The 9611-nt window shown below is 38.7% G+C and overlaps 1 protein-coding gene and 1 long non-coding RNA gene across 5 annotated transcripts; both read right to left on the minus strand.

Annotated features, from left to right (window-relative positions):
- Positions 1–1136: 1136 nt before the first annotated feature.
- Positions 1137–2028, minus strand: LOC148398488 (uncharacterized). Its single transcript, XR_015858593.1, has 3 exons — positions 1640–2028; positions 1415–1471; positions 1137–1308 (listed from the first exon to the last, which is right to left on the minus strand). It is a non-coding gene; the product is annotated as an uncharacterized LOC148398488 (long non-coding RNA).
- Positions 2029–2430: 402 nt separating this feature from the next.
- LOC148398489 (uncharacterized) lies at positions 2431–9421 on the minus strand. Of its 4 annotated transcripts, XM_088376081.1 has the most exons (5): positions 8559–9421; positions 3844–4282; positions 3701–3769; positions 3364–3507; positions 2431–2958 (listed from the first exon to the last, which is right to left on the minus strand). In XM_088376081.1, exons 1-5 carry the CDS (start codon positions 8660–8662, stop codon positions 2923–2925), a joined length of 792 nt encoding a protein of 263 aa, XP_088232207.1. In that variant the 5' UTR covers positions 8663–9421; the 3' UTR covers positions 2431–2922. The 4 variants fall into 4 exon arrangements, 1 of the variants encoding a protein (XP_088232207.1); XR_015858591.1 differs by lacking the exon at positions 8559–9421 and having other exon boundaries at positions 3844–7146; XR_015858592.1 differs by lacking the exons at positions 2431–2958; positions 8559–9421 and adding an exon at positions 5489–7146 and having other exon boundaries at positions 2965–3507; positions 3844–5411.
- Between the last annotated feature and the right edge of the window lie 190 nt (positions 9422–9611).

Here is a 9611-nt window from a genome sequence, read left to right on the forward strand (position 1 = left end):
ATGGGAAAATGACGAGAGTTACAAATGATAAGCATTAAAAATGATAAGCGGGAATAATAAAAAGGAAAATAAATTATTATTAAAATAAATGGTAAAATGACAAGTTACAAATCATAAGCGTTAAAAATATTAAGCAGTGAATAAAAAGGAAAAATAGCAGTACCCACAGTTGGAATCGAACTCACACGGGAAAGCGGCTCGAGTTAATAAACGCCCGCACTGCCAACTGAGCTAATTGGTTTGCTTTTTTGAAGTGGTGTAATTTGCTTAATTTTATGAACAGTTTAAAGTTGGAACGTCGCAAAAGACATTCCTGTCCACAAAGCCCAGTGGAAAATAAGGATGCTGAGGACAAAGATACTGCTGCTTTGACGTTGGGGATGTCTGAATAATCTGCAGCAAAATCGAAAACAACACCAAAAATAAATCCTCTATCCACATTAAAAGTAAAATAACATTGAGTTTCTTTAAAAGTTGACAGAATTAATTGCATGTACAATGAAAAAATATGCATATCTCTTCAAACTTGTTACAAATGTAAGGCTGTGTGTGCAATTGTAACAGACAGAAATGATGAAGCCAGTTCATCCGCTGTGCAACATATTTTCTGCGTCCTCTACTTGCAAAAATACATATTGCACTTGGACGCATGGGATTCTTCCTCTAAATAGAAAAAAACCTTCCTATAAACAAAAAATTCTGGGGAGGCAAGTGCCACATAATGTTGATCTTTTATTTATCAATGTATGCAAACGAATAGTTTTTATGTATTATCTATCTATTTACCTGGTCGTTTATTACACCCAAAATGTATTATAGCTTTTTCCATACGATGCAGACATCCATTGCACACTCTCATATTAACCTTGATCAAAGGGTTTAAAAAAATTTTACATACCATCTTTATCGTTGCCTGATGGATCTGTCCAGGTTCCCCCTTGCTTAGTTGTGCGTTTTTTCGTTCGTGTCCACCGTGTTGCCTAAGGTGAGTCAGTTCCACACGGACTATGGAAAATGTGGGGTGGCAGACAGTCCATATTTTCCTCACACTTTTTGACAAATCTATTTTCTGCTTCACTGTCCTCTCGGCAAGTTTGAAACTTGTGTGCTTTTTTTTTAGGAATACTTACCCCCTTGCGGTCGCAGTAACTGCCTCGAACGCGTCCATGCTGCTGAGTTAACTTCTTCAATCTATTTTGTGGTGCCACCGCACCTCGACCAATGAGATGATCGCATTCCGTATCGTTTTCTATGAGCTGTCACTTCATTCGTCACAGCAGTGTTGCTCCACGTTCTTTGGTCAGAACGCTACCGTAAATTGTACCATAAAGGGCATTTAAAAAAACAAAACTACACATTAAAACAATACATTTGCGACTGTATTTGCTATAAACAAAATAATACATTGGGTCACCTAAATTGGCGGATGACGTTGCTGGTAATGATTTTCAACATCCACGAGGTGTCAGTGCTGAGCGACACAATCAACAGATTGGGCATGTATTTGCAATACCATATTTATTCTAGTTATTGCCCATATTCTAATAATCGCCCAGTGTATGTTAGCGATGACATAAATAAAAATCAATGATACCTCTAATTATTGCCCATGCTGCTAAAAATTCCCCCCAAAACTTACGTTTTCCTCCGCCACCGCATGCCGACGTCATTGCGCAAGTTTAAATATGACTGATTTGACAGCACGTCGAATGTCTCTTTTAAATTATTTTTCTCCATAGACAATGATACAACTACACTCGTCACTCCGCTACAATATCCTCACACAATTACGTTATCGGGGCGTGCGCTCGAATAAGACGATCGCGATAATATGACGTGACCAACACATGATGTGCGACGGTACCGTGTCGCATCGATGGAGCGTCAATTGACACACCCCGCTCTTAGAGGTAGATCAAAACAGCCGCTGTTCTAGCATTCAGAACACCAGTGAGATGCAGGTATTGCATACTAAATAAGGAAAATGTGCATATTATCGCCCATTTCAATGCCCCTTGGCGATCGGACAAAAAGTGTTCTGTTATTCCCCACCCCCCTGTTGGACATAGACTTTCTCTAATTATCGTCCTGGGCGAAAATTAGAATAAATACGGTAATTTAATAAAACGGGTCACCTAAATCCACGGATGACTTTGCTGGTAATGATTTCATACAGCCACTAGGTGTCAGTGTTGAGCGACTGAATCAAGATAGGGAACGTATTTGCAATAGAAATATAATAAACTGGGTCACCTAAATACGCGGATGGCTTTGCTGGTAATGATTTTCAACATCCACCAGGTGCTGAGCGACAGAATCAACAGATAGGGAATGTACTGCTTATCACCCAACATATTGCACATTTAGCAAAGTTTAGTAAAGACCTAGTTACTGTTTTTCTGGTTTTAGCTTATGTGGTTATGAAGCCAACCCATGAAAGGAAAACTAAATATGTCCGAATAAGTTGTATTTTGGTGTAGGAATTGTCAATAATAATTTATCATAATTAAAAAAAAATAGTTGGAAAAATATGGGAAGAAAGAAAATTAAAGCATCTATTGAATTGATACAACTAATACATTTAATATAATGGCGCAACACACAATTTATACATGGACAACTAAATATAACTAAGTGGTGAAATATATTATAATTTACATTAAATTAATTCAATTTAATAAAAAAAATAAACTGACTATTTTGTGCATTTAACTTTAAACTTTAATAATGAAACATTTTAAACAGAACAACAAACAAGTAACAAGAACAAAAACAGTAGAACAAAAAATAAAACAAAATTACCATTTAAACCCCTCTGGGGGAAAATTAGGCCCATCGGGGAATCTTTCGTTCCACTCAATCAATGGAACCCTTTTAGTGGCGTTGTTGGCATCTACAAGCTCCACGTGTTCGCCTTTAATTTTAAATGCCATGGCGTGAAATGCCTTCTTCCAGTTCCTGCGTAAAGAAATTTCATGACAATTTATTATGTGTTTAAAACACCACGAGAAAACAGATGGATGGATGGATGGATGGATGGATGGATGGATGGATGGATGGATGGATGGATAAAAAACTTAAAACCTAAAACAATTTGATTAATTTCATGATCAGAACCACTATGATTTTATACAGTCAAGGAAGCAAGTGAAATTGTATGTCTTCCTGATAGGGCTGTATCTGTGACAAAATCTTATAAAGTTGGTGATCCAGATTTAGAGAAAACTCCTAAAGCATGAATCTGACTTCAGCCTTGATGATGATGAGCCACTGATAGCAGTTTTTGTCAAGTAAATAACAGTATTGATTCAATTTAGAATATGTTTGTCTATACACAGGAAAAAAACTGCATGCTTTAGGTACCTTTATCACAGTATTTTCTGTGGAGTGGAGCTCCACGCCACCAGAACAAGATGTCATCATGTGCGTCATAGATAGCCGCTGTCCAACTCTTACTTGAAAAAAGTTGCTCTCTCGCCACCTGAGCACTTTTATTTCCCTGTGATCCTATAATGAAGATGTCAAATTAGTATTAGCTGTTGAATTGTAGATCTAGGCTACAATTACGAAGGCAACATGATGCCCTAAGGGACCTTACTCAGGTGAAATTAGAGTGTGATATATATCTATATTTAGACACACACACACACACGCGCACGCACGCACACATAGTGTGAGAGAGAGAAAACAATCAGTTTACTTTTTTTAAATAAAAGATGCCCAATGGGACCAGCATCCTACGTGTTACCACCATCCTGATGGGGCGGATCTAAAAAAGGAAGACAGATTAAACATCAATACTTCATGAAGGAGAGGGAGCAAAAAGAGAGAGAGTGATCTTACAGCAGAGACAATGCCGTCTGTTGTGAACAGGACACCCTCCTCATGGCTGATGTCCTTTAATGGTCTGCTAATGCTTGAAGGGTACAGCAGAGCTGTCCCCTTTGCCTCCAAATCGGGCGTCACCTCCATCCCCCCAGCCACGTAAATGGTGGTGTTGTGCCGGGAGAGGAGGACCCCTTCTTCCCTTCCCCGGCCAAAATTAATAAACCAAAATGTACCTCCGACAGAGATGTCGGAGGCTAAATTTGCAAACAGCACAAATTTGCACACACGCTGGCCATCACAGAGGGCCGCCACTGTGTTACGGTGGGAGGCCCCAGCCTCCACCGTGCCATCCTCTTTCAGGACCCATTGAGAATATTTGTCGATGTTTTTTAAGCCCACCACTTTGGCCGTGAGCGCCGCCGGCAACTGATGAAGTGTCCATAGGTTTTCCATTCTGAAAAAAATAAAATAAAAACAATAACTGATCAGCAGAGACATAATTACTACAGCACTTGTATATGGTTTAATTAGTCTACATCAGGGGTCACCAACCTTTTTGAAACCAAGAGCTACTTCTTGGGCACTGATTAATGTGAAGGGCTACCAGTTTGATACACACTTAAATAATTTGCCAGAAATAGCCAATTTGCTCAATTTACCTTTAACTCTATGTTATTATTAATAATTAATGATATTTATCTTTGTGAAAACACTGATCATGTTAATGATTTCTCACAACAAATATATAGAAACAGATAAATATCAATATGCAACACTTTATTTTTATATTTTTCAAACATTTGAAAATGATCACTTCTACAACAGTATTATGAAATCACAATATCCCATTTTAACTAGCTAGCCACTAACATTTTTTAACAAATCATGAATTACTTTGCACCATGTTTGTGCAAATAATAACTCATGTAAAATACAAAAATCAACTCTCAAATTTTTAAATAAATCATGTCACACTTTGAACTGGACACCAAATCTGTTATCTGTTTCTATGTCAATTAGTGGGAAGCCTGGCACTGCATGCTGTTAACCAGTGTGTTGTACTCTGGTGTGTAACTTGACACTGCAACTCTGAGTGAGTCTTGCAGATGTGCATCAGTGAGGCGTGTTCTGTGTTTGTTTTTGATGAAGTTCATGTCAGAAAAGGCTGATTCACAAAGATAAGTTGAACCAAACAGGCTTGCAACCTTCATAACTGCTGCGCATACACCACTGTACTTTTCTGTGTCAAGAAGGCACCAAAAGTTTGGTGCAGCCTGATGGGCTTTGAGGTGGAGGTCATTTTGCAGTGTTACAATTTCAATCTCCACCTGTTCAGCATCCAGGCTGAATGTTGCACTTAACTGCTCAGCAATACATGATATGTCCACGTTCATGAAAGGGTTAGAAATGAACGACACACATGGCTCAAGCTGATCCAGGTCACAAAACCTGTTCTCAAACTCTTGACCAACTCTGTTTATGACCTGAGAGTACTTTTCTGCAACTTTGTCAAAAGCCTCAGATGCAGAAGCATTGTCTTTCAGCACCATCTGCACAGAGGGAAAGTGCAGCACTTTTTTTCTCTGTAAATGCACAGAGAAAAGGCTCATCTTAGCTTTAAATGCATTTAAAGCACTTATCATATCGGCGACAGTCTTACCTTTGCCTTGCAGCTCACAGTTCAAACTGTTCAGTTTCCCAGTAATGTCCGTTAAAAATGCAAGGTCAAGTATCCACTCAGTGTCCTCCAGCAGCACGGTGTCCTCACCCCTGGACTGCATGAACTCTTTGATTTCACCCAAAAGTGACAAAAAACGTTGCAAAATTCGTCCCCTGCTGAGCCATCGGATTTCTGTGTGCAGTAACAGGTCACCATATTCAGCTGACAGGTCCTCCAAAAGTACCTTGAATGTTCTGTGCTGTTTAGCTCTGGAGCGGATGCTGTTTATGATCTTCACGACGGGAGTCATTACGTGCTCAAAGCAGATCACTTTTGCACATAAGGCCTGCTGGTGTATGATGCAGTGGTACTGCAGAAAGTTTGGGAACTCTGGGTCAGCTTTACAGTGAGCAACGAATCCTGTGTGTCGGCCAATCATAGCAGGAGCTCCATCCGTAGTCACTGATACCAGCTTTTCCAGCGGCACCTTTTTTTCCACCAAAAACTCCTTTACTGCGTCATAAATGTCAACTCCTCTCGTAGTTGTCTTCAGGGGCAGTAGTGTCAGAAGTTCTTCTTTTGTGGAGAAATCATCAAACACCATCCGGATAAAGACCATCAGCTGAGCCGTACTGCTGCCGTCCACCGACTTGTCACACTGGATGCTGAACCACCGGCACCTCACCAGATCACGGTCCAGCTGGTCGGCCAAGTTCCCAGACATCATCGACACTCTTCTTACGATTGTAGTTGCCCCGAGTTGAACATTGGAGAGACTGGAGAGTACATCGGTTCCATACTTCTCGTCTTCAAGCACAGTTTTAGCAATTATCATCATTACTTCTTTGACAACATCCCCGTCTGTAAATGCCTTCTTTTTCTTAATCAAGAATTGCGTAGCTCTAAACGAGGCTTCGGTTGCTTTTTGGGAGTTTTTAACCGGTCTAGTGAAAAAAGACTGCCGTTTGCACAAAGCAGCCTTTAACTCACGGGCTTTCTCTGCTCGCAGTGCGCTGCCCGGTGGGTAGTTAGCGTGGTAACTTGTGTGACATGTAGTGAAATGTCTCTCCACATTGTGCCGCTTTGCTACCGCCACAGTTGCCCCGCAAATGAGACACACGCAGGATCCTTTCACAGTGGTAAAAAAAAAACTCTCCCTCCCATTCGTCGTGAAAATGATATGTTTTCTTTCTTTTTTCTGCCATTTTTTGGGGTAACTCTTCTCCTCAGTTTCGTTGCGTCTGCTAGCTTGTTTGTATGAGCGCAACAAACGCTATGAACTATACTAGGTCAGAGGTCATTTATATTCAACACAAAAAACATTTTAAATTTTAAGTGTTTTTATATATATGTTGTCATTTGTAAGTTACATGCAAGTCTGATTTAAACAACAATAGCAAAAAAAATAAAAAAATAAAAAATAGAGGCAGCTCACTGGTAAGTGCTGCTATTTGATCTATTTTTAGAACAGGCCTGCGGGCGACTCATCTAGTCCTTACGGGCGACCTGGTGCCCGCGGGCACCGCGTTGGTGACCCCTGGTCTACATGATGACAGAAACTGATTTCATAAAATAGCAGCCCTACCCCTTTGGAAGGACAATGGTAAGTGTGTATACCCTTCCCCAAATGGCGATTATTGAATTGTTTTTTTGTTGTTTTTATCTATCTATCTATCTATCTCTCTCTCTCTCTCTCTCTCTCTCTCTCTCTCTCTCTCTCTCTCTCTCTATATATATATATATATATATATATATATATATTTAAAAAAACATCAATTTCTTAAATAAAATTTAAATAAAAACCATGTGTCTCTTTTTATGGGCTTTGGATGTGTGCAATATTTAGTTATATATTGAACAAAATTAAGCTTTTCTTGTTCCATATTTGATAATCAAAATCTATCTCTATTTACATTGATATGTGCTCTCTAAGAAAAAAAAATGCTTTTATGATAAAAAATACAGCAGATTGTGAAACACATTACAGAACCTGTAAATCTTACAATTGAAAACTATAATTCCTTACAAAATAACATTTGTGTACAAAATTGATAAATCCAACATTAATTTTAAGCCCATTTAACATGACTGGCTTCATTTTCTCATGTACAAATTGCACGGAGACTGCTTATTTGACATCTGATCGCATTTAATTTCACTGGAAAACATCGGTGCAAAGGCATTAATCATCGTCATTAAAAGCCTCATTTTAAGAAATTAATTAGGCTGGTTATTTTGTATTTGTGATAATGAAACAAACATCTGCATATTACTGCCTGAAACGGTGCTGAGAGTTGACTTTTATTGTGCCGCGCAACTCGCATGATTGACAGCGCCACGTTTTTTTTTTTTCTGGCCGCGCATTCGTTCCCAGGGTTTTTTTCCCATCATGCGGTACGGATCAAAAGAGTTAGGGCGGCATCACAATGTTACACGGATAAAACAATATTGCCCATTTATAATTGTACAAATATGTTTATACAATATGACTCGGATTTTTTGCTCATTTCGTTTTAGAGTGCGCTCTACTGAATGATATTTAGTCAAGACACGCACCAAGATGTACATTCACTGTCTGTCTCAAAAACTAAACCATATGAAGAAAAATATTGTTCGAGAGATGCTTACTAATGGATACATTTTTTGGAGGACATAGGACTCATATAATAGATATAATAATATACATTTTTAAGGTCATAGGACTCATTTAATAGTTTTACACTTGCCGTCGTGCGCGAGGTTTATTTTGTTTCTTTTTTCCATCGTGCTTGAATTCCAGCTCTTCTTCAACCAAATTGGTACAATTGTTCTTAAACATTGTAAGAAACGGACCTGAAGACGTCTTACTCAAATTCGCGTGTACAGGCCTTTTAGGAACATTTGAAAAGGCCTGTCTGTACACGCGGAAAAGTGAGGATGTTACTTAATTTTCACCCAGTTTAAAGTAGCAAATACTAATTTACACAGTAACACAATGGTCTACAGTACAACAATAGACTACAAAGTGTTTATAAATGTTTTGGGAAAATCAAATTTCGGATTGAGGTGAGATTGATAAAGAGCGACTCACCTGTTTCGATGTCTGGGAATGTCTGGTGGGAACTGGAGTGCGCCCCAACATCTTTGAGGGTAGTGGGAAACTTCAGTTACAGTGCAGACTAAACTGATATGCATATGCAATCGATAAAAAGAGTGTCAGACACACATATCCCTGTAGATTCGTCTGAAATGTGACTAAACGATTGAGTACACATGTTTCAGCATTTTAAGATGATGTTCATGATATACTACGATCACAGTCCTTGTGAATTCAGATTTCTATGAACGTATCACAACCCCCAACTCCGCCCCCACGCAACATTAATATGATATTAATTACACACGGAAGAAAGAAAAATACTAACAGCTAAACACATCATGTGAAATGTGATTGTACGACTGAAAGCTGTCAGTCATGGTCAAAACATATTTTCGACCATGACTACAGTTCTGATCGCGGTTCTAAACGTCATTCTCTGTGGCCTGATGTTGTTCACCAAGTATAAATTGGCAATTACTAATTATTATTGGCATATGAACATAAGGAATTAGTATTCTTAAACGAATAAATGTCTGATTTATGTATTTTGTAAGGCACTGGGTGTTGACTCTTATCTAGCAGCGCAAATCTGCGTGTACGCAACTTTTCTAAAATTTAGAAAAGTTATGTACACGCAAATGTCTAGTAAATGAAATGTGAGGATATTGGAATACTTAATTAATTTTCACAAAGTTTAAAGTGGCGAGTACTAATTTCCACAGTAACACAGAAACGCAATAGTTTACAGAGCAATGGCTCTGATTGACTACCATAACGCTGCCTTAGCCAACCGCTCACATAATTGGACGCTGCCTTAGACAACCGCTCACGTAATTGGGCGCTGCCTTAGCCAAACGCTCACCCACTTATTACGTTAACCCGGAAAGATTTTGGGATAAAATACATTTTTTTTTTATTATTGAATCAAAGAAGTAATGCAAGGAATAATATAAATAGCTTTCAGAAACTCTGAATAAATTGGGCTTGACTCGAAAGTGTTCAGATTCATGTTTAAATATTGGAAACATAAAATATAATACCGTA

This window comes from Syngnathus floridae, chromosome 5 (genome assembly GCF_059516105.1).
Source record: "Syngnathus floridae isolate MCC-2025c chromosome 5, RoL_Sflo_1.0, whole genome shotgun sequence".
In the NCBI taxonomy this organism is placed as follows: Eukaryota; Metazoa; Chordata; class Actinopteri; order Syngnathiformes; family Syngnathidae; genus Syngnathus; species Syngnathus floridae.